Source organism: Tenrec ecaudatus, chromosome 4 (genome assembly GCF_050624435.1).
Source record: "Tenrec ecaudatus isolate mTenEca1 chromosome 4, mTenEca1.hap1, whole genome shotgun sequence".
In the NCBI taxonomy this organism is placed as follows: Eukaryota; Metazoa; Chordata; class Mammalia; order Afrosoricida; family Tenrecidae; genus Tenrec; species Tenrec ecaudatus.
In genome coordinates this window covers 107,049,261-107,073,107 of record NC_134533.1, presented here as the reverse complement: position 1 = coordinate 107,073,107, position 23,847 = coordinate 107,049,261, and the positions used below count along the sequence as shown (strand labels likewise).

Here is a 23,847-nt window from a genome sequence, read left to right as displayed (position 1 = left end):
GAGACTGAGCCGGTGCTTATTGGGCAGAAGACTCAGGAGGCTGGGAACCTCTGAGTGTGGACCAGGGTGGGCGAGAGAAGGTAGCCGCTTTCATTTCTCAGCACCCGCACTGCCGGAGGAAGGCCCGCCCTGCCCTTTCATGAAATAAATACAAGCCACCATAAGAAAAATGCATCTTTTATTGTTTCCCCTCTCAGTGGCAGAATCACACAGGTGCCTGGATGTGGATTTCCAGCAGGTGTCGGGGACTGCTTTTGGAGGCGCAGAGCTTCCACCACAGAGACACATACAACAGAGTTAAATACATGACATCACACCGGTTTACCAGATGGTCACTCTACACATATTATTTGCATTACTTTTCCTACAAATGCAAATTGAGAATCAGATCAGAAATCCGACGATCAGCATCCAAGGACGGTTTGGGAGAGGTTAACCTATAAGCATCAGCTGAAGTCTGACCCGGAACCCTCCCACGTGGGTGGTGGTCCCTATCAGGAGGGAAACGAACAATTTCGAAGAACCGAAGAGAATCTGAAACAAGTGCTCTATAAAAATTTTTCTTAAAGTCTTTTTTTTCCTTCTTCTACGTCTTCTCCCCCAACACAGACACTGCGTTAAGCAAGGGGGCAAAAGCTTTAAATGCGCGTTCTGCAGCTCATCTGAAATACCTGGACGGGAGATGGGCAAGGGGGGCACACGGTCAAAACCGCGAACCGCTCCCCAGTTTTGTGACACTGGATAAAAACTGGCCGTGCATGTTTTCCACTGCCACGCGGGGAAACCCTTCAATGAAGAGTAAGGATCTTGGGGGAAACCCCGCTTCTGAAATGTCACGGTGTGGCTTTACCAGAAATAGGTTAAGAGGCAGCATTCAAGGAAGAAAATAAACAACAAGCATCGTTTAAACGAAACACGTCAAAGAGGTTAAGAGTTGTGTTCCAGTTTTTCTTCCAAGGATTCCTGCTAACAGGAGATGGTAAGGTTCGGAATGATCCTTGTGCTCAGCACAAGGCTTTCCCTGTAACACGAGTTATAAAGCGCTGAGAACGAACACCTTCGCAGTGCGTCGTCCTGTACAAATTTCAAGCCACACGCGATCATCTTGAGCACATCGTGAACTAGTGTCTAGTCTGTACGAAAGAGCCGGGCACAGGAAGCCAGGCTACGCTTGGTTTCTTAGTCACAGCCAGATACTCACATTGTCACTACGATGAAGCGAGTCACAATTTTTAACCTTAGAAAGTTCCATTAGGTGCGGCTAAAATACATTCACCTTCCTCGGAACCGCTTTCAAAGAACGGGGGAGCTGTCATTTATTAAGGGGAAAAAAATCCCCCCAAAACAAAACAGCAGAAAACTGGAACTGATTGATACAGTTCCGGAAATATTTTGTGGCAAACTAACTATATGTTAATTTTCCCAAATGCAAGAGTTTTTGGTCCATGAGGCTGTGGAAAAAAACAAGGATAGGTTAGGGATTGCCACCTATCAATATAAATGTCAAGTTCATGAACAAAACATTTTCATACTTAACACTAAAACATTTTGTTTTAATAAGAATACTTTTGTGGGTATGTGTCATTAAATGCCAGAAACTGTCTCTCATAAATAAAAGGCAAGAGTAAGTAAAATCACACATAAAGTAAGATGCTTTAATACGTCAGTCTCACTGTTTCCTTTTGCAGGACACTGATTCTGTCTTTTCACGGCAACTGACACAAATTTTCTTCTGACACAAAGCAGGGTTGCCTGCTTCGTGCGACGGGGTTTCCTCCCGCTAGGGTAGGAGGCAGCAAACGCCAGCCTCGAAGAGCAAGCCCGGCGACAGCTTGTTTCCTCCGGCTTTGGCCGCTGCAGCCCAGGTCAGTGGAAGCCCGGCACTCCTACATCTGACTGCAGCTCGGAGGAAGCCCGCTCACCCTCGCTACAGAACGATCACAGATAATGCCGTGCTCCTTCACTTTCAATGCTTTGGCTTCTTGTGTGTAACCCATCTTTGTGTCACACGTCGCTTTATTTTTTGGTGTGCACTTTGGAAACGTAACGTCACCGCTGAGTTCACTTCTGAACGGAAGCCTGATCTCTGTCCATACATTTGCATTTCAGGCACCCAGAAGTTTCCCAGGGCTGACAGGATAATCCAGTGGGCCAAACACCACGAGAATGGTCAGAAAACCGTACTCCCCGGTTTATCTAGAATAAGGGTGCTGAGAAATGGTTAGGCAAGCGAAAAATGGAAAACCAAATATGTTTCAGTCAATGCCATTAAATTAGGGGTGGGGGGGACAGGGTGTGCGAGTTTTCAACACGCACACACATACACACACACACAAACTACCCTCCCACTGATCACAACTGAGAGCTACAACATACCCAAAGCATATCGTTTTATAAATATATTACTGTCTATATACATATAGATACATCCATAAGAGACAGGTTAAATAATTATCTGTATAATCAATACTACTTTAAGTTTTTTTTGTTTTAAATTACATATGCTATTATAATTATCAAAATAACTCTTTAAAAATAACCAGGAATAAAACCAGAAGAGTTGCAGTCCATTCACGTGTTCTAAATCTTTTCCTTGGTCGCCTGGATCCCAGACCCAGCTGTCTACATCTCAGAGAGACAGAGTTCCATCAGGGAAAAGTAGCCATCACAAGCAAGCCCCGCCCCCTCCCCACCGATTTTAATCCTTCATAGCAAATAGGTACGTATGTATGTCTCTCTCTATATGTGTGATAGATATAAAACACTCTTAGTTATATTATATATTCTCATAAATGAATTTTGGTAAAAAACACAAAGCTCAAGTTTCCACCAAATCTTTTTTACACTGGTGTGCATTTCTTTTAAATGGCTAGGTCAACAACGAACTGCATCAGGATATACAGATCATAAAAATGCGCTCTAAAATGTATGTACCACATGCAAGAAAGAAGGAAATATACTAAGGGCCAGTATTTGGCCAGCTGGGTACTATCCCCTCTGTACTCAGACACAGAGACAATGAACCGGCTAATTGCCGCGTAAAGTACAGTCAACTGCCAATTCCTCAGGGGCAGAATTTTCCAGTTGGAGTCCTTTTCCTTCCTTCCATCAGTTGACCACTGCTAGCAATCTCGCTACTTCCTAACAAACCTCTTGCTGGTTACTTCTTAGCAAATCTGTTTAAAAAAACAAACACATTGGAGTAGGGAGACTGCTTTGGCTAAAACGAAGGGTTGGGATCAACTGTGGGCTTAATTTTGGGCTCCTTTTACTTATTGTTTCGGGTTAAGAATTGGCCCCAATCTCATTTGTGGGCCCCGAAAGCTGTGTGGGAGCCTCCGGAGAAGCGCATGTGTCCTCTTGAAAGACACAGAGCTGCCACTTAACTCCGAGGGAATCGCTGCTGACGTCACCTCGGTGCAGGTGGCGGCCGAGGACACGCTTTCTCCAACGGGTTGGCCAGCCAGTCGCTGAGACACACTGGCCGCTCCAACGCAAAGGAGGGGGTGGAGAGTGACCGCAGGCTCCCGTAGAGATCGGGGCCCGCTCTCCGTCCCCGACTTAGGACGGGAGAGCGGCCGCAGAGCCTGCCGCGGACAACTTAAAAGGGTGTGAGTTCAGACGAACAGAAGCCAAAAGAGAAAAAAAAAAAGGATTCTTAAGCCTATGACGCAAATCGAAGTCACTACACATGTGCAGGCCTACTTTTGGCACTGGGCTTGCCTCTCCACTGAAGCTTGTTCTGCAGGTAGTGGCCAACAGATCCACGGAGTGGCTTTCCCGGGAGCGGCTGCTCTCCCGACGCGCCACTCGGAACGGTGGGGGTGACGTCACCTCCACGACACGGGGGGCAGAGGGGTGCCGTTACGTCACCGCCAAGAGTCAACAGCAACAGTTGTGTCGAACACCACGTTCCTGAATTAAGTTTGCTGAACACGGTTCAGATTATTGGATATGTCGATATGCACAATGCCTTTTAGAAGCATTTACTGTATACCCAAATCCTACTCAGTGCCGCACACGGTGCCACACAAGTAGTAAAAGTGTTATCCTAGTCAAAGGTGCTTGGGCATCATTTCAGGCAGCATTTTACCTTTATTTTACGTTAACGTCACACTAGATAGGTGTTTTAGGAGAAATAAAACGCCAATGAATTCATTTCCGCAGGTTTTGATAGGAGTGTATACAACTAAGACAGACGCTTGTATTTGCCTAAATTGTGTTGCTTTTGTTGTCTACCCTAGCCTAGAGCTCAATTTCGCTTCTTAAAAAATAAAATTTGTATTTAAATAAGGGATAAAATGTTGCCCAAAAAGTCTAATGGTCTTTACACGTTTGTGTTTTAACTAGATCTACAAATCAAAATAGTTCTTAAGAGTTAAAAAGATACAATTTGTATCAACAGTAAAAGGTACTTTCTGGCTTTCCTGGGCTTCAGACCAGTTCTCAGGTAGAAAGAAATCAGTCACCAGGGCCTCTGGGCTGATGACGGAAACCGGCTTGAAGGCGATGGCGACTTCGCGACATTCAAAACCCGGAAGCATCACTCCAGGCTCTGTCCATCCCAACACCACCTGCCACTGACTGCAAAGTCTAGCTTCTAACCCACAGAAATGTCATCCCCTCTAGCAAAACCCACGACTTTGAACCAGAAATATCCCTTACTAATACTAGAACAGACTGTAGTCTGTATCTATAACTACACTATTTGTGGCAAGAATCTGGCCTTAATAATATAACAGGCCCCCCTCCCCCGAAAAGAAACAAACTACCTTCAGGAAAATGGAAAATATACAATATCTTACAAAAAAATTTTAAGTTACCATTTACAACCCCTCTGTCGCCAGTTCTATAGTGCAGCTTATCAAGCAATGTTGCATCTCCTCCGCACATAAAACCACTCAGACCAGCCTTGATAAATAGCAAGAAAGCTAAAGAGTACATTAAATAGAAAAGTTGCATTGAGAATAATTAGATTCATTAAGAACAGGCAAGTACTGTGAAAGGGTTGTTTTATCCAGCATCATTGTGCCCCCAAACGAAAAGACAGACACCTTAGAAAGACAAACTCAATGAAGATCAAGGAATTCAATTCCATTGCTACTGTCTAGAAGCACATAGTAGCTGGGTAACAAAGCTCTAAACTGTAACAGTTGTGGCTTTTGCCTTATATAAAAGAAAATGGGAAAAAAAATTTTCCCATTGATTGCATCTGCTTTCCTTTAAATCGACCACATTAAATTATCTACTTGCTCAACAGAAAGACAAGAACAAAGTCCAAACAATAAAAAGTGCCCTCTTGTAAGTCATTCTAATTAATGTAGGCTCTTACTCATTTCGACGTGAACCGGTAACTTAACATTTTGTTTAAAATATAAAGTCAGTGCTGTAGTTTCATCTTTGTTTTGTCTATAAATAATGATTCTAACACAGAGAAGCCCACTTTCCCCCAAATAAAAATAACTTAAAAAGCTGTAAAAGAGTCTAATTAAGCTTGGCTTGAAAAATAGTTTGCTAGGTCTAAGTCAAATGTTCAACATTCTGTAGGTATTGTAATTGCTTGCAATTGATAGACAAACACCAAGGTAATAAAACAGGAAACGAGGGTAAAAAGTGCTGCATATAAACCCCTGATGCACCAAAGATTAATATCAAAGATCACAGATACATCTATTAAATCAAACTGGAAAGATTTCCAGCCCAAGATATAGCTTTTAAAAAGGAAATGTTAAAAAAAAGGAAAAACGTTCGAATGTAGAGCAATCAAGCTTGTGATACTTGCGCCACGTGGGGCTATAGGTACAGGTCCCATGATACAGTGGTTCACATAAATGGATACATATAACCTCCTTGCCGACAAGGAGACCGCATGTGCTATTGTAGCAAACCTCCCTCAGCATCTGAGCTGAACAACAACAACAACAACAAACAAACTACTAAACACCACAAAGCTGCGTCGTCTTTCAATAACCCAGCTGTGACTTCTCCACTAGAATGGCTGCAGCCAGTTGCTGGGCATCGGTCATGTGAGGGTTCCGTTTCATGACAATCCTCACAAGGTCAGGCGGGAAGATGTTACACAGGTTGATAAAAATTTTTTCCCGGTTGTCTTGGTACCTCGGGGGGTCTTGTGGCATTCCGCAGTAGGGGATTCGCCAAGTGGGTTCTGGCTGCTCAGGGAGGCTCTGGAAGGTGAACTGATCGTAGCAGGGCGGGGTGGAGTTATCCGGCAGGGAGTATGTCTGCCGATAGCCATACGCATCCAGCCCGTAACTCTGCCGATCCCAACCTCCCAGGCCCTCCTGGCGGGAATAAGGCTTTCTCTGTCTTGAAGGGGAACTGTCATAGAGCCGCGAGTCAGAGATGCTATCTATCCGTGTGGCCACCAAGGACCTCCCCAGGTGGGGTACCTTCGAGTGCGCTGAACCCGGAGGAGACGGGTAGTCGCCGGGACAACTGGACCGGGCACCCACAGCCGGGTGCTGCAGGTGCATAGCTGTGTGGGCAAGAGGAGGCTTGGGATGGTACTTTGGTTCCTCGTGACTGTAACTCTGCACTCTGGTCAAGGGGTCGTGGAAGTTCTGCAGGAAGGGCTGGGGATTAAGGCGGCCGTGGGGATGCATGTGCTGACACTTCAGACTCTCTTCGAGCTGCGGGTCCGGGGAGCTGACGTAGGAGCGGTCACTGTACCCGGCGTGCGAGTCACCGCTCCCGCAGCTCACGCTCCCTTCGCTGCTGCAGTCCGAAGCGACAGAGCTGATTCTGCAATCGGTGTCTAAGGAGAAACGCCTTTCGGGACTTCGCGGGCCGGAGAGGCTCAGATTCGAATAGGCATTCAACATGGAGTAATAGCCCATGTCGACAGGCGAGTCGCATTTTGGGTACGGTTCATAAGGCATCGGCGTTCCATGAGTTTTGGTTGCCAGCATCATCGGAGGATACTGTCCCTGCGGTCTTGGGTCCTGAGGTGGGAAGTGCACTCCAGACGGAAGGCCATTGCTTAAAGATGTAGTGCTTTGGGGTTTTGCAGTAGAAGTCGTCGGTATGCTCACCAAGGAAGGTACCGACCTGGTTTCCAATTTGTTTTTGGTGGGCAGCTTTTCCTCCAGGTCCTGGTAGACCTGCGTCCGTATGCTGGGATCTGACTGCCTCTTCGGGGCGCCTCGTTTGACATCGCAAGTGCTATCCGCCTTGGTGCTACAGGGGACGCTGTTGCTCTTCACCAGGCCGCCGCCTTCATTGGTGGTTTTGGCTGCTGTGTTCCGAGACATGGCCCGGAGTTCATCTGCCACTGAGCGCTGGGGCTGGCTGCCCCTCTCGGGGTGGAAGTACTTGCACTTGTGTCCGTAGGTGCACTTCTTCCCTGTGAAGAGCAACATCGGTTAGGCGAAGGGGCACACCACTAGATCGGGACACAGGCAGGCGGCCACTCGCGGTGAACTCGTGCAAGCAAGCCACCACGGCAGGTCTGCCAAGCAAAACTATGCTCCTCACTCTTGCAAGACACCGACCGCCTCCCCCCCCCCCCCCACCCTTTGAGTTTTCCCACTCCTTTCTATCAGGAGCAGTGAGACATGATCCTCTCCCAGAGGTTTTGGCCCAAGGGGCCCTGCTGGCGTAGTGGGCGATGTCTTGGGCTGCTAAGGACAAGGCCAGCAGTTCGAAACCACCGGTGGCTCCGAGGGAGAACGACGAGGCTTTCTATTCCCACAAAGAGGTCGTCGGGGAAACCCACGGGGGCAGTTCTACCCTGTCCTCTATGAGTCTCCATGCGTTCGAATGGATGGCAGTGAGGTTTTTTGGAGCGTTTCTGGCTCCTCTCCCATTGGCCTGACTCCTACCTCTGTCTCTTCCAGGAAAGTGCTATGATCAGGCCCACCCTTCCCACAGCAGCAGGTGCTGCGGTAGAAATGCCACCGGCATGCTCGTAGGAACTGGGCCTAGCTCTAAGAAACATCCAGGTTTCTAATCCATCTGGAAGTGAACTTTATAGACTAGTGACGGATTTTTTGGGAACCACGTGTTCATTCAGGGACGTCCACTTGCAAGAAACCCATCTCAGCGAAAAAAGAATTCTTGCCCAGGGTGAAGGCGCTCTTAAGTTTCAGAACCGGAACCCAAAGACCCACATGCCGTGCCCCCCAACATTTAGAACTTCACTAGCAGAAGGTGAACAGTGATGGCGTTCTAAAGGCAGGTAACGGGCTGCTCGCAACCAAGGTTACCATATGGACAAGGCTGCTTCTTGTGTTCAGGGACGATCGGCTTCTTCCTCAGAAAATTATCCAGACTGGGGCCATGTCTGCCGAGAGGGTCGTCAGGGGGCATGAATCTGCCGCAGAGAGAATAAAAAAGACCCACAGGCATTTCAACTGAGAGGCTGATAACTTGATTCTAAAGATACAGCGTACAAATTCCAAACGTAATTTCCATCCAAATATTTGATTCAATATTTACGAGGTTTGGAAAAAAGAATAAGAAAACAAATATCCCCGGAAATGAAATTCTCTTAATGAAAACAAAATGTCAACATTTCAAGCTGAACATGCATTTGTTCTATTTCATGTAAGTTTTGAGGCTGGCATGTTCTATGTAGTTCTGCCTTCCTCTCAGATTAGGGAATTTGTAAAAAATCTTGAAAGGAACTCATGACATTTGAGGCATGCTTTATAACCACCCATCTGTCGAAGTAGTGTGAGTGTGAAGGAGGGCAGGGAGAGGTGGTGGGAACCAGTGGGAAGACTGGATCCAGTTGGTCAAGCACCCATTGCTGTTTGACACTTCTCACTTACACCACCTCATGCCATCCCAACAGCACTTTCATGGACACACTTCTGCAATGTAACCTTCGATGAGTTGCCAAAAACCCAGACCAGGCCCACTGCCCTGCAGTCAGTTTTGACTCGGGCACCCTGTAGGGCAGGGTCCGCCCAAAGGAGTTGTCAAGATCTTAATCTTTCCAGAAGTAGATTCTCATACCTTCCTCCCTCAGGGCAGTGGGTGGGTCCAAGCAGTTGGCCTGTAAGTTCTCAAGTCATTTAATCTAAGGTCACAAGCATAGGTAAGATTCAATTCTGAAGGGCAATATAACTGAGAGGAATTACTGAAACCGGAATGAAGACCGAACATGACAGTGGGACAAGAGAATAGGAAAAGGGAACAGAGGAAAGAGCCAGGAGGCAAAGGCAACTTATAGAGCTCTAAAGACAGGCATGTACATATGTAAATATATTTACATATGCGGATGGGGAAATAGATCTACGTGCATATACTTATAAGTTTAGTATTAAGGTAGCAGATGGACCTTGGGTTTCTACTCAAGTACTCCCTCAATGCAAGAACACTTGGTTCTATTTACCTGGCATTCCATGATGCTCACCTTCCCAACATGATCGCTGAAGGCAAAGCAGGTGCATAAGCAAATATGGTGAAGAAAGCTGATGGTGCCAGCCTATCAAAAGATATGGCATCTGGGGTCTTAAAGGCTTGAAGATAAACAAGTGGCCGTGTAGGTGAGAAGCAACAAATTCCACATGGAAGAAGCACACCAGCCTGTGTGATCACGAGGTGTCGATAGTATCAGGTATCAGGGGTCAGAGCCTCAGAACAAAATCATATCATTGTGAATGAGGGGGTGTGTGGAGTGGAGAGCCAAAGCCCATCCATAGGCAACTGGGCATCCCATTACAGAAGGGTCTCAGGGAGGAGACAAGCCAGTCAGGGTGCAGCATAGCATCGATGAAACATACAACTCTCCTCTAGGTTTTAAATGCTTCCCCCTATCAATATCCCAGTTCTACCTTACAAATCTGGCTACACCAGAGCACACACACAGGCACAGATAAGAGCTGGAAGCATAGTGAATCCAGGACAGAGAAATCCCTCAGGACCAATATTGAGAGTAGCCATACCAGGAGGGGAAGGGGAAGGTGGGGGAGACAGGGGCAACCGATCACAATTATCTATCTATAAGCCCCTCCCAGGGGGATGGACAACAGAAAAATGGATGAAGGGAGACTTTGGTCAGTGTAAGACATGAAGAAATAATAATAATTTATAAATTATCAAGGGTTCATGAGGGAGGGAGAAAGGAAGGGTAAAAACTGAGAAGCTGATACCAAGGGCTCAAGTAGAAAGCAAATGTTTTGAGAATGATGAGGGCAACAAATGTATCGATGTGCTTGCCACATGATGGGTGTAAGGATTGTGATAAGAGCTGTCTGAGCATCTCTTCCTTCCCTCTTTTCCTTATTCTCTGAAACGGGATTGTACATTTGAGAGGGCACAGTTCTAAGGACTCTGACAACTCATGTGTAGTCATGTATCAGTTTCCCTGAAGCTTGACCAGGAAAAGGTACACACAATTTTGAAAGTTCTTTTTAGAATTAAGTGCCCTAGTGTGATTCTGTCCTGGGCCGCTGTATTTAGTAAGGGTTCAGCTCTGCTTTCCGTTTCTCTCACCAAAGTGCGTGTCAGCACCCCATGGAAGATTCGATGGGTATGGACATAAGCCCCCCGAGGCCTCCAAACATCTTTTTGGTTGTGAACTAAAGGCCGACAAAGATGATCTCTTTCAGGTGGAAAATGTTGCGAATGAGCACAGTTTAGGTGCTGGGGCAAAGGCTGAAGTGCATGTTGTAGAGGCCGAAGCCCTGAATTAGGAAGGCAGTTCAATTAGTTACACGGGCAACTCTGAAAACGTCTGTACAGCCAACGGTCTCCCTTGGGGGCTTTGAAATGACACCAGCAGTGGTCTCACGGGGGACGTGTGGCTCAGGACCTGTGCACGTTAGTGGGCAGCTTTGAGTAGCTGTGGAGGAAGATGCAGTCAGATGATGAAGAGGAGGAGGATGTGAAACTTTTAAGTGTCTCGGAAAAGAGGTCTGCCGCCACAAGTGGTCACAAGGTTCCACAGAAAAAGGTATAAAACTTGCTGCTCATGACAGAGATGAAGATGATGCTTGTGATGATGATGGAACGGAAGAAAAAGCTCAGTGATGAAATCTATTCGGGATACTGCGGCCAAAAGTGTCCCCAAATCAAACCAGAATGGAAAAGACTCAAAAAAAACCATCAACACCAAGAGCTAAAGGTCACGAATCCTTAAAAAAACAGGGAAAAAGCTCCCAAACACCAAAAGACAGTAAAACACTGCAGAAGACAGTAAAGCAAAAATGCTAGCAAGTAAAGAAAAGGCGCAAGGAATGGTCCTGGGCACTACTGGCAAATAAAGCCCAAAGATGGGGAGAGGAAAAGGGGAAACAGATATTGTCCACAGGGAGGAGCATGCACAGTAGAGACGGAAGTCTTCTCGTGTCACCTCAATCCCTCTCCAGCCACGCCTCCTTGCAGGCGGGAAGCAATCTCATTCCGCTGTGCTTTGAATCAGCGCACCCAACTCTGCTCTCTCAGATTTACCTCACTTTTCTGATCATGTTTTTATAACCTTTGTGTCTCCTAGCTGTTCAATAAGTATTTGAATACCCCCACCACCACCAAAAAAAGAATTAAGTGGGGGAAAAATGTTCTTTATAGATTCCGTCTGCACTTCTGATCGGCAACATTTGGGCATTTTCCTACACAAGCAATTTGCCCTTTAACCACGTGTAGACTGATTATGACCAGGTTCTCTAATGAACAGACAAAAATCATACATTTAGAAAGCCAGTGAAGTTCTCAGTAGATTGCCAACAGCATTTTTTGCCCACTACTATGTTTTAAAATCTCCCTCCTCTGAAGATGGAATCTGTCCTCCATCAGCTACTAGTGTCACAGAGTTGCGCAGCCTCAGTGACTCACGAGTGGCTAAAGAGAAGGACAGGGGTCTGCCCCTATGGAGGCACGGCTGGGCAGGTTTTTGGGTTTTTTTTAACAAATAATTTTATTAGGGCTATCACAGCTCTTATAACAACTCATACTTCAATTGTATAGGTTACCACCATCATTTCCAAAACATTTTCTTTTACATAAGCTCTTGGTATCAGCTCTTCTTCTTTCCCTCCCTTCCACCCCCCCATAAATCCTTGATACATTTTAAATTATTTTTATTTTCATATATTAGACCATCCACTGTCTCCTTTCACCCAAATTTCTGTTGCTCATGCCCCTTTGATCATTGGAATCGAGTCTCCCTTTCTCCCCTATCTTCCCTCTACCCTTATAGTATCGTTACTCCCATTGCTGTTCCTAAGGGGTTATCTGTCCTGGATTCTGTGTTGAGAACTCTTATCTGTACCAGTGTACTACACCCTGGCTGACTCTTCCCATCTTTGTGACCCTTCTGTAAGGGCATGTCCAATTATCTGAGTTTTAGGTCACCACTCTGAACCCCCTCGTTTGCATCAATACGATTGTTTGCTTTGTGTTTTCTGATGCCTGATCCCTCTGACACCCGGTGATCACCCAGGCTGGTTCCATGTGAGCTTTGTTGCTTCCCTGCTAAACAAGCTTCAAGCCTTTAAGACCCCAGACACTATATCTTTTGATAGCCGGGCACCATCAGCTTTCTTCACCACATGTCTCATGCATCTGCTTTGCCTTCGGCGACTGTGTCAGGCAGGTGAGCATCCCAGGATAGCCTGGGCAGTTTTTGATGGGCACTGCCATGAGTGGGAAGATCACTTGCTGAAAGAAGTTTGTCTTGAATTTGGCCGGCTGCAAAGAGAGAGGAGCTTAGGTGTTCAGGGGAGTGAGGTCAAGGGTGTTACTTACTTATCATTGACAAACGAGTACATTAATAACCGCTCGTCTATGAACTTCTTCCACTCTGGCTTCTCGTTAGCCAAGTCCCGGTAGTTATCATTGGACACGATGATCCCGTCTGACTCAAAGGCCAGCTTCACGATGAACCTGTCGTCATAGCACACCACGCGCCGTCCCTGCACGCGGCGGGATGGCGTGAACACCAGGATTTTCTCCTTCTCTAGTTTCCGCAGGATTTCTTGATCTGCCGGGATAACAGGGGGACATTTTCAGGCACAGATACAGACGCACAGACAGCGACTTCCAGAGAGATGCAAGCTTCACCACCGGGGCTGGGCAATGGAATCATTAGACTGGAGATTCCGACTTAAGAGGTCGTGACGGTATACCATTTGTAAGCCCCCGCAATAACAGCATTGTTACTTCTCCGGCAGGAATTTCAGTAATAGAGACGCAGGTGAAAAATAACCCCGGCACCGAATGGCATGCAGCTTAAACACGTCTGAAGAAATGCTGAGCTTGAGCCACTGGCGCTATGGCTGGGTCCAGCTCTTGGCGCGTCCCCGCACACATACCACCGCCCTGACCCAGCGGCTGTGTCGGTTCCTGTGTGCAACAGCGGGTCTCCCCTCATCTCCGTGTTTCCCTTTGAGTCGTTTTCTCTAACTGCACATTAGAGATGGAGATGGGAGAGCTTCCAAAAGAGGGGCCACAGGAAAAGACTTAAGGAGCAGTAGAATGTCCAAAGGCAGCAAGAGTCAAAACGCTGGTGCTAGACACAGCCATGAGGGGTCCCATGTCTGTCCCTGTGAAGCAGGCGGTGACCAATGGGAGCTATGCTCTGGGGTGGACTAAGGAAGAGGTGGGAAACACACGTACAACAACAACCAGTGGCCACTGAGTGGATGTCAACTCAGAGCAGACCCACCAGGGCAGAGAACAAGTTCCTGTTGGATTTCCAAGGTGGAAATCCTATGGAAGCACCCAGCCACAGCTTTTTCCTGCATAACGGGTGGTGGATTTGAACTGACACGACAGTTTTTAAAACCAGAGATTAGGAGTGGTTGGAAGGAAAATACTGCGATAAGGAGGGGAAAAAAAAACAAAACAAAAAACCCACAATATTCACTTCGACTCTGTTTGGAATATGCTAATGATTTGTTTCTTGGTGAAAAAACAAACGTGCCACAAAAAACCCCGAAGGTTCATATTTTGATCAATGATAAGCTTTCCCTCTCAATGGTCACTTCTGCCTAGTTCCCCTGCATTTTGTGTTATGTCACCGTCCTGAGTTCTGCGGATGGCCAGACCCAGAGCTACAGGAGTCTTGAGTAAAACGGAGACCCACTGCTTCCTAACGGTACGCACTGGGAATGCATGCGGGGGATTTCTTTAAGGAAGACAGTCCAGTGTTTCTTTCAAAAGAAGCAGCATTTTATGGACATGTAATTCACATACTACACAAACCGATCCTTTAAATACATTTTAAAAAACTATGCAATCTTACCACACCAATTTTAGACATCGTCATTCTTACATCCGTTGTCATTAGCATCTCATTCCCCCAGACCACCTATATTGTAACCAAAATAATGAAACAAAACCGAAACACAGCAATGATGGGTCTAGTTGCTGTCTCTGTAGGTTTACCTATCTTAGGGTAAGCCATTTTTCTCAATGGAAAGTATTGCCTGCCAACTCCGCAGTAGCTCTCGACAGTTGTTAATGGTCACCAGGATTGAGAAAGACTTCTCTTTGCGGAGCTAAAGTTTTAACATGATGGGCAAACTTGCACCTGTCGCAGTAGAGGCATGAGCCAGGTAGGGAAGAAGAGGGACTGGAGGAGCGATATGGAACGGCGCTCATGCTGGTGCAGAGCCGATGCTGTTCCTAACAAATGCGCTCATCAGCACTAGCACGCGAGCTGGAGACGAAGAAGAGAGGCGAACATTGGAACCAGCAAACCATAGCTTATTATTGGTCCAGTGGCGAGGACATTTGTTTTCTTGATGTTCAGTGAAATCCATTCTGCCGGTTGTTGTCTTCAGTTTTATCAGTAGGTGCTTCAAGCACCTCTTTGGTTTCAGCAAGCGTGTCACAGGTTGTCGATGGGCCTTCCTGCCACTCTGAGGCCCTCTTCTTCCTATGGTCCACTTGCACAGATGATCTGCTCAGCATTCAGATCGAATAACTATGGGGCGAAGGATCACCACACTGATGCATATTTTCCCTGCTTTTAAACCACACACAATCACCTTGTTCCACTTGAATGACTTAGTCCATGTACAGGTTTCAAGAGCACCAAGAAATGTTCTGGAATTCCCATTCGTTCCAATGTTATCCATAGTTTATGATCCACACAGTTGAGTGCCTGAGCAGTGAGTCAATGGAAACACAAGTAACACTTTGCTTTCAGCAATAATATCCCTTGTCTTCTTCTGAATCCGGCTTGCGTTTCTGGCAGCTCCCTATCGAATTTCACTTACACGCAATAACAATATTATTCAATGGCTTTTGCATCGTGTTGCTTCACCTTTTTAAAGAATGGATTTTAAGGCTCTCTTCCAGTAGGTTAGTAGGTTAGCCAGGAAGATGTCATCGAAGTTCTGGGTATAGACCAGTGAATGCCAGCTGGCATCATGTTTGTTGAAACCTTTCTATTGGGATCCCCTCAATTTTAGAGCCATGGTTTTTGCTAATGCCTTCAGGGCAACTCCAACCTCTTTCTTCAGTACTCTCAGCTCCTGATCATATCCTCTCTCTTCAAATGGGTGGATGGGGACCAATTCTTTTTGGCATAGTGACTCTGTGTCTTCCTTCCATCTTCATGCATCAATAATTTGCTCATTGAATCCTTCATATTGGAAACAGAGCTTTCCTACACTCAGCTTAAGATACACTGCATGACTCTGCCCTTTTGATTTTGCAATTCCTGGGGCTTCTGGGCAGGCTCACATGGCCAAACCTTTGTTCAGCAGTGAACCAACCATTTGTATCACGCAAGGACTATGACCTCATATCTTTGTGTTAAATGAATAGAAGACTAGATAAAGATGCTGAGCTGAACCTTAAATTCTAAGAACTCTAAACTACTTGTTATTCAAGTTTGTTTTCTCGCCCTTGTGATGTCAGAGGAGGCCGGGCGTCACTTCCATTGCCTTTTCACACTTGGCGCACTGATTTTTTTTGAGTGAATTAAACTCAGTCATATCTCACATTTACCCCTTCTTAATCTCATGCTCTAGAAGTTTTCCAATAATTCACATTAAATACGGTTTTCTTTCTTAGTTCACTTTTCTGATTATCAAAGCCTTACATGTTCTCTGTAAGGAGAAAACACTAAGAAGCGAGGAGAAATAAAGTTCCCACACAGCTACAACTGGCAGGCTACGACTGCTAACATTTTGGTATAATTTTTTTAGTCATTTTTCCTGTAAACCTGCCGCCCCACTGTTGATGTTGGTACATGTGTATGTGGGTCTGAATGAGCGAACACATACAATTATGAAACCTGTCTTCAAAGCATAGGAGTCCTTCTGTGGCTCATTAAAACTTCTGCCCAAACCTTCTAATGCATAGTCTGTCATACTGATGACGCCTTAATGCATCGAGCCATTCCTCCAAGGACAGAAGTACAGCCGGCTTACATTTTTTCCTCGATGATACGTAATGCTGCACTGGCTGTCATTGGACAAAGGTCTCTGCTTGCGTCTTTGGGGACTGTGTTGGGAGGGTTTTCTTGAAAGCATCTTTGGGGACTGACATTTTCAGATGCCATTACTTTCCATAATGGCCGTAACAATGGACATTTCCACGGTCACGTCACAGGGTACTGGATATTATTCGTTTAAAGTTTTCCATTAATTCTACGAGTAAAAAAATATAAGCCAATCATTGTTTTCCTTTGTATTTCGCTAATAATTATCGAGGTTGAGTGTTTTGCCTTCTTGTTTGACATCTGACTGGTGTAAGTGGCTGATGGGCGTCATTTTACCATTTATGTCCTGGGGTGGGTGGGGGTGGGGTGCTTTGCGCTTGGTTTGATCCATCAATCCGATGAGTTCTTTCTGGGGCCAAGACATGGATTCTTTCTTATTTTCCTCTTAGGTGTGAGGTCCTTTCATTTTTCAGACGTCCCCCCCCCTTCGCCCCCACTCAAGACACACAAGTTTAAACTTTATGTAACAAAGGTTACATCTTATCCTTTGTAATTTTTTTCTACAATGTTTAAATTGAGAAACTGTACTCATGTCTTCAGTCAAAGACCATCGATATGATTTCTGACATTTAATCTTTCATGTAATCTGGACTTTATTGTTATACAGCATAAGTACATAAATATATGTGTGTGTACACATATATATAGTGGAGATATTCAGGAGGACATCTCCATCTGAAACTAATGTATATATTAGTCTGCTTCACCCTCACACACACACACACACACACACACACACTGTCTGCATGAAAGAACTACCCAGTGTCTTGGCACTATTGGCTGAGTGTTTCCACAGAAATGAAAAAAACAAAATAGCTGAAATATCGAGGACTAAGCCTAAGTCATCCAGACTCTGCCACTTTACATTCTTCTCTAGAACAGGGCCCGGCTGAGTCCCTGCGTTTGAGCACTGCCCTCCTTGCCTATCTGTTCTTGGTGCGAGCTGACCAATGATTTAATGATTGGAGATAACAAGAATGTGTTAAGATTTGATAAGCCAATCTCCCTCGCTAATTGCTCTTCTCTGCTCATCTTTCTAGATGATTCAGGATGATGGGGTTTTCTTTTTGTCAGGATGGTGCTGTACTTGTAAATGAATTTGTTCACATTAAACTTGGTGGGAACACACATCACTAAAATGACTTCCCATTTCAGGTATCTGCAGGCAGTTTCTTCCTTGTTTCTTCCGTGGTTTGCGTTCCCCTGGTTCCCTTGGCTGCTGTAGTGTTGGAGGCGGGGAGATGGGTGAGAAGGGCTGGCTGCTGACTGTGACTCAGCCAACTTGAGCCAAATGTTAATAAACAACCACCGTTGAACAGCAACAGAGGACAAACACCTTGGGCTGAAAGTTTAAAACATTGTTAAAAATAATGCAACATACAAAGACTTTACTGGAAACTTTCTTCCTCCTCCTCCTCCTCAGCTAGTCTTGCAGCTTGGCCTGCAATAATCAGGATCTGACCGTTACCCAGTCTACTTTCACAGAGCAGATGAGACAACTGCATCCCCTCGTGACTCGCTGTCCCGTCATCAGTCAACTGGCAGAGCCAGAAGTTGAATCTAGTTCTCCTGCCTCCTAGCACATCTCTAAAGACCTGGCTTTACAAAAGCTTTCATCCAGTCTCCACATAAATGAAAAATACAGCCGCCGATGTAGAGAGAATTGCTATTTGGTTAATGCAGCTAGATGATTCTCAAAGTTGAATAAACAGTAGCAACAAACTTTGATGTCCCATCCAAGAGCATAGCGGCAGTCCCACGGTTGGAGCAAACACCACCGGATTGGCACGCTGTTCAGCACAACACCCAAGGGTGGCAGAGAGCCGCGGGGAACACGGAACACCCCATGAGCAGCGCTCACCTGTAATAAGAGCATCCGGTCGTGACTGCTCCTTTCGCCAAGCAGGAACAAAAACGGTAACGTCTTTGTGGCCTCTTTCCAAGAACCAATCCACCGCCAGTTTTATTCCACGGCAGGAAAATACTTCTTTGTTTCCATGGCTGGAAGATTATTTGTGAACACTTAAGACACAAACAAACTGAAATTCACTTGAATTAGTCATTCATGCTTCAAGCAGATAGGGTCATGTGATTGTAAAAATAACCAAGGATTGACGATTAAGGCAGGATTGCATAGGGTTGGGGAAATAGTACATGACTTAGGTGTGGAATATGAAGATAGGTCAGAAAAAATATGCAAAAGCCCCAAGGATGATGATTTGTGGAAAATGAAAGTGCTTTTGAATTGAACCTGTCAAAGGTAAATAGAGCTCTTCTGCACTAAGACCCAGAAGCAAGACAAGGACTTCAACCACAGTTAGGACAATGGAGGTCACGAGCAACAGAGTAGTCACACAGGAAAAGTATCGGCAGCATCAGTGCAATGGGATATTTCCGACTTCCTGAAGCCTGTTTCTCAAGAACGCTGTGCCTGTATTTCAACAAAATGATCAAAACAGTTTACAGAACGTATTGGGTGGCCAACGTAAAACAGCGCACCCCGCCTCCCCCGAGGGGCGAAGCACGCACACAAGGCTTTGTGGCCTACCCGACACACTTTCCATTTCTCTGCCCAACAAGACACCTGGTCTCTGTTCAGCAGCACCGTCGGACAAGGATTAATGATGGCAAATGGGCATCCAAAATTGGATTAGCCGTCTCAGTGTCTCAGAGAAGAGGCCCAACTCCAAAGCGCACAGTCATTCAAGAAATGTCTGTCTAGCACCAGGCTTCGCTGGCTTCTACACTTGAACCTGATAATCCGATGTCTTCAGAGAATATGTCTCCTGCCTCTTTTACTGCTGTGCTCTAAGGGCTTTATTTTCTTACCTACAGATCGCTCGTCTTTACTTCGTGGGGCTGAGGAGGGCTGGGTGAGACCATGTAGGTAAATGCTCTTTTAAGTGCAACTAGGACGTCCAGCCTGAGCACACATGTTGCTGCCGAGGTTCCCTGGGAAGCACCAGACCCGTCTAACATATGGCTAGTCAGTTTTAGACCCAGGACAAAAATAGACCCCCTTGCTTTGTAGACGCTGACAGCTATCAGCACAAACCACAAAGACTGTTCTGAGTCCCCGCCTGACTGGATGGTCCAGGGCACGGGGAGAGGGTGGGCTCGGCCGCAGTGGCGGCTTCAGAACATGGGTGAAGCTAAGCGAGGGTTGAGGTCCTGCTTTCCAAAGTCAGAAAGGGGGCATGTTAGGCCGAGCAAAGCGCCATTAGGTTTCATGGAAAATAATGAAATCAAATCCATCTTCTGGGAACTGGGACTAGATAGTGTATGATAGGCATTTAGATTTGAAATCATTCATCACAAGTAAGACAAGGGCCGTGTCTCGAATGGATGCCGAGCAGCTAATGACACGGAAGCCAGCCCGTTGTCATTGGGCCAATTCTAGCACATCCTACAGAGCAGGGCAGAAGGGCTCCTTCAGGCTTCTGAGACCAGGAGCAGGCAGCCTCTTCTTTCTCCTTCCGAATGGCTGGTGGGTCTGAATCTTGGGTTGCTAGTGGAGCAATGCTTAGCCCACAGTGCTCCCAGGGCCCCAGTCGTTAGGAGGCAGTCAGTGGGCAATCTACCCCAATAGCCTCATTTGCTATACATGGGGACCATTTCAAAGGAACTCATCTATAGAAGCACCGGGCCATGTACCCTAGGTCCTGCACACAGAGGTTTAACAAGGCTGATCGCTTAAATCCTTGCTTTTGAGAGAGCCTATGCTTACTGTTTCTGAATACAAAACTCATCTTGCTGGAATCTTACTATATTTTTATTTTGTATTAATACGTTGGGATCTAAATACATATTAGCTCGTTAGTTAGTAATGATGCTGGGAGAAGTCTGGTGGTGCCCTCGGCTGCAGGTTCAAACCTGGCAGCTGCTCCTTGGGAGGCAGATGGGGCAGCGATCTGCTTCTGTGAAGATTCGCAGCCCCGGAAATGCTACAGTGCAGTTCTACCCGTCCTGCAGATGCCCTGGCTCTTGAGATTGCCCTGCCAGTCCTGGGAGGTGATGCTTGGTTTACGAAGAAAACGTTTGACCGTGTCTGGCTTTGGAGAGAGGCCCACACACGCATTTTCTTGCTGGCGACCGCGTGGGTGTTTGGTCAGGGCAGCTGTCACGCTGGGTCACTCTAGAAATAGACGTGCGTTTGCCTTCTAATTACAGAACTTACATCAGACGTGTGTGAAGAACACGCCACCTGTAAGCACGGATGTCGACACTCGGGGCTCAAGGAGAATCTTGTCCCATGACAGAGAGACGATAAAGCTGGTTCTTGGCAGCCTCTCCCTTCCCCACGTCCCTTTCTCCTTATGCCAGGAAAAACACATTGGAAGGAGAGGGCCTTCCACTAATGAACCAGGATTGCTTTAAGCTGCTCAGGCTAACCTCATGTCGGTTGGCCGGAGGCTAACCTGAGTGCCCTCTGGACAAGAAGTAAGGGGACGTGGTGGGTGGTGCGTCCCACGCACAGTGCTTGGCTCGTGGAGGGAGCAAGTGTACCTTCCTGGGTGGACAGACCAACACCCCTGCGGACAGACCAACACCCCTGAGCTTCTCGTTCCTTGAGAAAATATGACAGCCCTGCTTGTTTGGAGCATCTGTACGTAGTTGAGTATTCTGTTGTTTCCATCTTCTACACTCAGTATGCCATCAACCCAAATAAACCTGACACAGCTCTTTTACTACACCGGGGAAAAGTACATTTTCACGCAGGCCATTATTAGGGACAAAAAGCTAAAATATGATTAAAGGAGCAATTGAAAAGGAACCTATAATCCTTGTATGCACATACAAAGCCTTCACATAGTAATGAAAATATGACAGAATTACTAGAAGAAATGGACAAATTCACAATCTCACTATTTGGATGAGGGAGGAAAACAAGCCCTGAATTGGGTTGGGGATTGGTAGCTCCCTTGGATCTAATATGAGACCCTGTGTGATAGCAAAGTCTCACTCTATTTCAGCTCAGCAGGATTTGGTTTCCAGTAGAGATTTTCAAATGTCTCCTGAACATTGTGAGCTGCTAAGGATCACAGTGGGTGATACAGGCTTTGAGGTCCACCTGACTCATCACTGGGCAGAACAGAGTGGAACAAACCAGAGGTTGTCCATGGGTGTCTCTTTCATGGATGTACCTCACTCTATCATGGCTGTGATGGGTACACTTAAGGAGCTTTTCATGGTCAGAGGAAAGTTCTTTTGAGACAGACAAATTGGTATGTTCACAAAGATTTTAAAAAACAAAACAAAACGACAACAAAAACAACAACAAAAAACTAAATTAAAACCTACCAAACAACAACAGAAAAGATTATTGGTATTTCTGGATCTCAAGAAATATATGAAAGACCAATAAAATGATTTAAAAAAATACAATTGTAACTGTTCAAACACACACACACACAGAGAAAGAACTACATGAATGAATCTATTAGAAAGCCATAGAGAATGAATAAAAAACAGGAGGAACTGACTTAAGGAACCCAAAGTTCTCTGTCTCACCCCCCCCCCCCCTGTAGCTCTGAGCTCTCTAGTTGCCTCTTCTTTGCCTCAATCCGGTCTTGGCAGACAGGGACGGTGATTCTTGGAGGACGATTCTCAATGGGGGGTGGGACCTGGGCAAGGGAACAACTGCCAGCCCTATCTGAATATCCTGAAGGGATTCCATGCCAAGACTCGCCCGTAAACCATCATGCAAACCATATCTGGAGAAGTAGAAGTGCTTGAGAGGAAAGAGCAATAAGTCTGTGAATTTGGAGAAGAGAGTGTGCCGAAGAGTTAGGACTTCAGATTGGTGAGCGGTTGCCTTGGTAACTTGGATGAAAGGACATAAAGAGGAGTCAGGCTACTGCATAGCAAAATGAGACTGAAATTACAGTGCCAGACAAACCAACTTACTTTTCATCTTGACATGAAAGAAATCGGCCCTATCTCCTCCCTGGAGCTCCAGTGACTCAAATGGCTCTTTGGACTGGAGGGAGGGCCAGGCCGGGTGAAAGTGCATATTTCGCCCCCGGCTGATATTATCCATGCTAAGAGTAATTTTCCAGTGCTCTGGGGGAGACGGCAGAGATTTGGCAAGGGGCTCCAAGAACGCTTTGCATCGACAGCCCCAGGGAGCTGCATTAGTGTGGCCGCTGCAGGCACCAGGAGAGCAAAGGGGCATCGTTCTCCTAAGTAAATTCCGGACTTCAGCCAGGGACGGCCACAGGCTGCGCTCCCCACCCTGCAAACCCATCAGGAGGGGCTCCCCCAGGCAGTTCTTTGGGGGCAGGAACGCCTGACACCCTGGGCTCACGGAGGCACGTTCTGAATTTGTAGGGGTGGGTTCGGAGCAAGATCAGCAGTGACCCTGCTTGCGTCCCCTCTCCTTCTGTGGGCAGCCTTGTTGCCAGGAATTGAACAGAGAGCAGGGAGCAGAAGTCGTCCTCAGAAACAATGGGACGAGGAACACCAGAAGAAACTTCAGATCGCCAATGCCAATTGTTAGTCTTCACAAGGGGAGGGGGCACGCTGTTATCTGGGGCCAGTAACAAACAAAGAGGCATCTCCCCCTCTGCGGGAGGCCACCCGCCACCCCACACTCAGCCGCGAGTCCAGACAGAAGGTGGCAAAGGGTGCGAGCTAATGGGCAAAAACTGACCTAACTGAGGAACCCTGCTGCCGGAACGGGAATCTTATATACCTGTTTGCTTTTCCCGGCTTTAATCTTTCCTGTCCCTTGTCACTGGCACTGGCGACCTGGGATTCTGCCATTTCAACGGCCCTTTCTAGTTTGACCCAGAAAAGTATCCCAGTTACGGCTTTTCAACTGCTCTTTCTCCTCGGAGGCACTCAAGCAAATAGGTCTTCTCTTTGGAAGGCCACACCTCTCTCCAGACTCCTTCCTGTGAACCTGTTGGAAAGGAACCTGCTGTGTGTTTTTGGGGCCGCTGGAAGCAAAGCACCCAGTTTGGTGAACACGTGCCCATTCATGCTGTGGACCAACATCTGAAGACCAGAGGCTCCCTGGGAACAAGGAGAACTACATCTCCCAGGATGCTAATTGCTGATGCACACGGAGTCACTGCCCACTTCCCCAATAGCAGTCCGCTGTAGAGCTCGCACCAGACAATAACATGAAATATATTACAGGCCACACTGAGAAAAAGACGACTGAGATTTGCACTGGGGTAAATGAAGCCCATCACTCCTACCCAGAGATCCCCAGAGCCAGGTAGCACCCTAAGAATCTGAAGACAGGAAACGGAGGGGAGCCAAAATGAACATAATTTCTCTTTGAGACATAAATGCACTTTCATTATCAAAGCTTTCTTTTTAATTCTAGAAGCGCAGCCTCATAAATCTAACAAAGGTTACTCTCTTTATTCATATTTACTGTAGTCACGCCTTCGAAATGCAGATCAGATCTATGGCTC

General features: G+C 46.4%; 1 protein-coding gene across 2 annotated transcripts in view; it reads right to left on the bottom strand.

The window, feature by feature from the left end:
* Positions 1-161: 161 nt before the first annotated feature.
* Positions 162-23,847, bottom strand: part of ZC3H12C (zinc finger CCCH-type containing 12C) — a 77,366-nt gene continuing 53,680 nt past the window's right edge. For both annotated transcript variants that reach the window (XM_075546563.1, XM_075546564.1), the window contains exons 3-6: positions 18,282-18,421; positions 12,712-12,946; positions 8,226-8,332; positions 162-7,363 (exon numbers count right to left, since the gene is read on the bottom strand). In XM_075546563.1, coding sequence (XP_075402678.1) covers positions 5,964-7,363; positions 8,226-8,332; positions 12,712-12,946; positions 18,282-18,421 — 1,882 coding nt within the window. In that variant the 3' untranslated portion in view covers positions 162-5,963. The remainder of the gene's footprint in view (positions 7,364-8,225; positions 8,333-12,711; positions 12,947-18,281; positions 18,422-23,847) is intronic.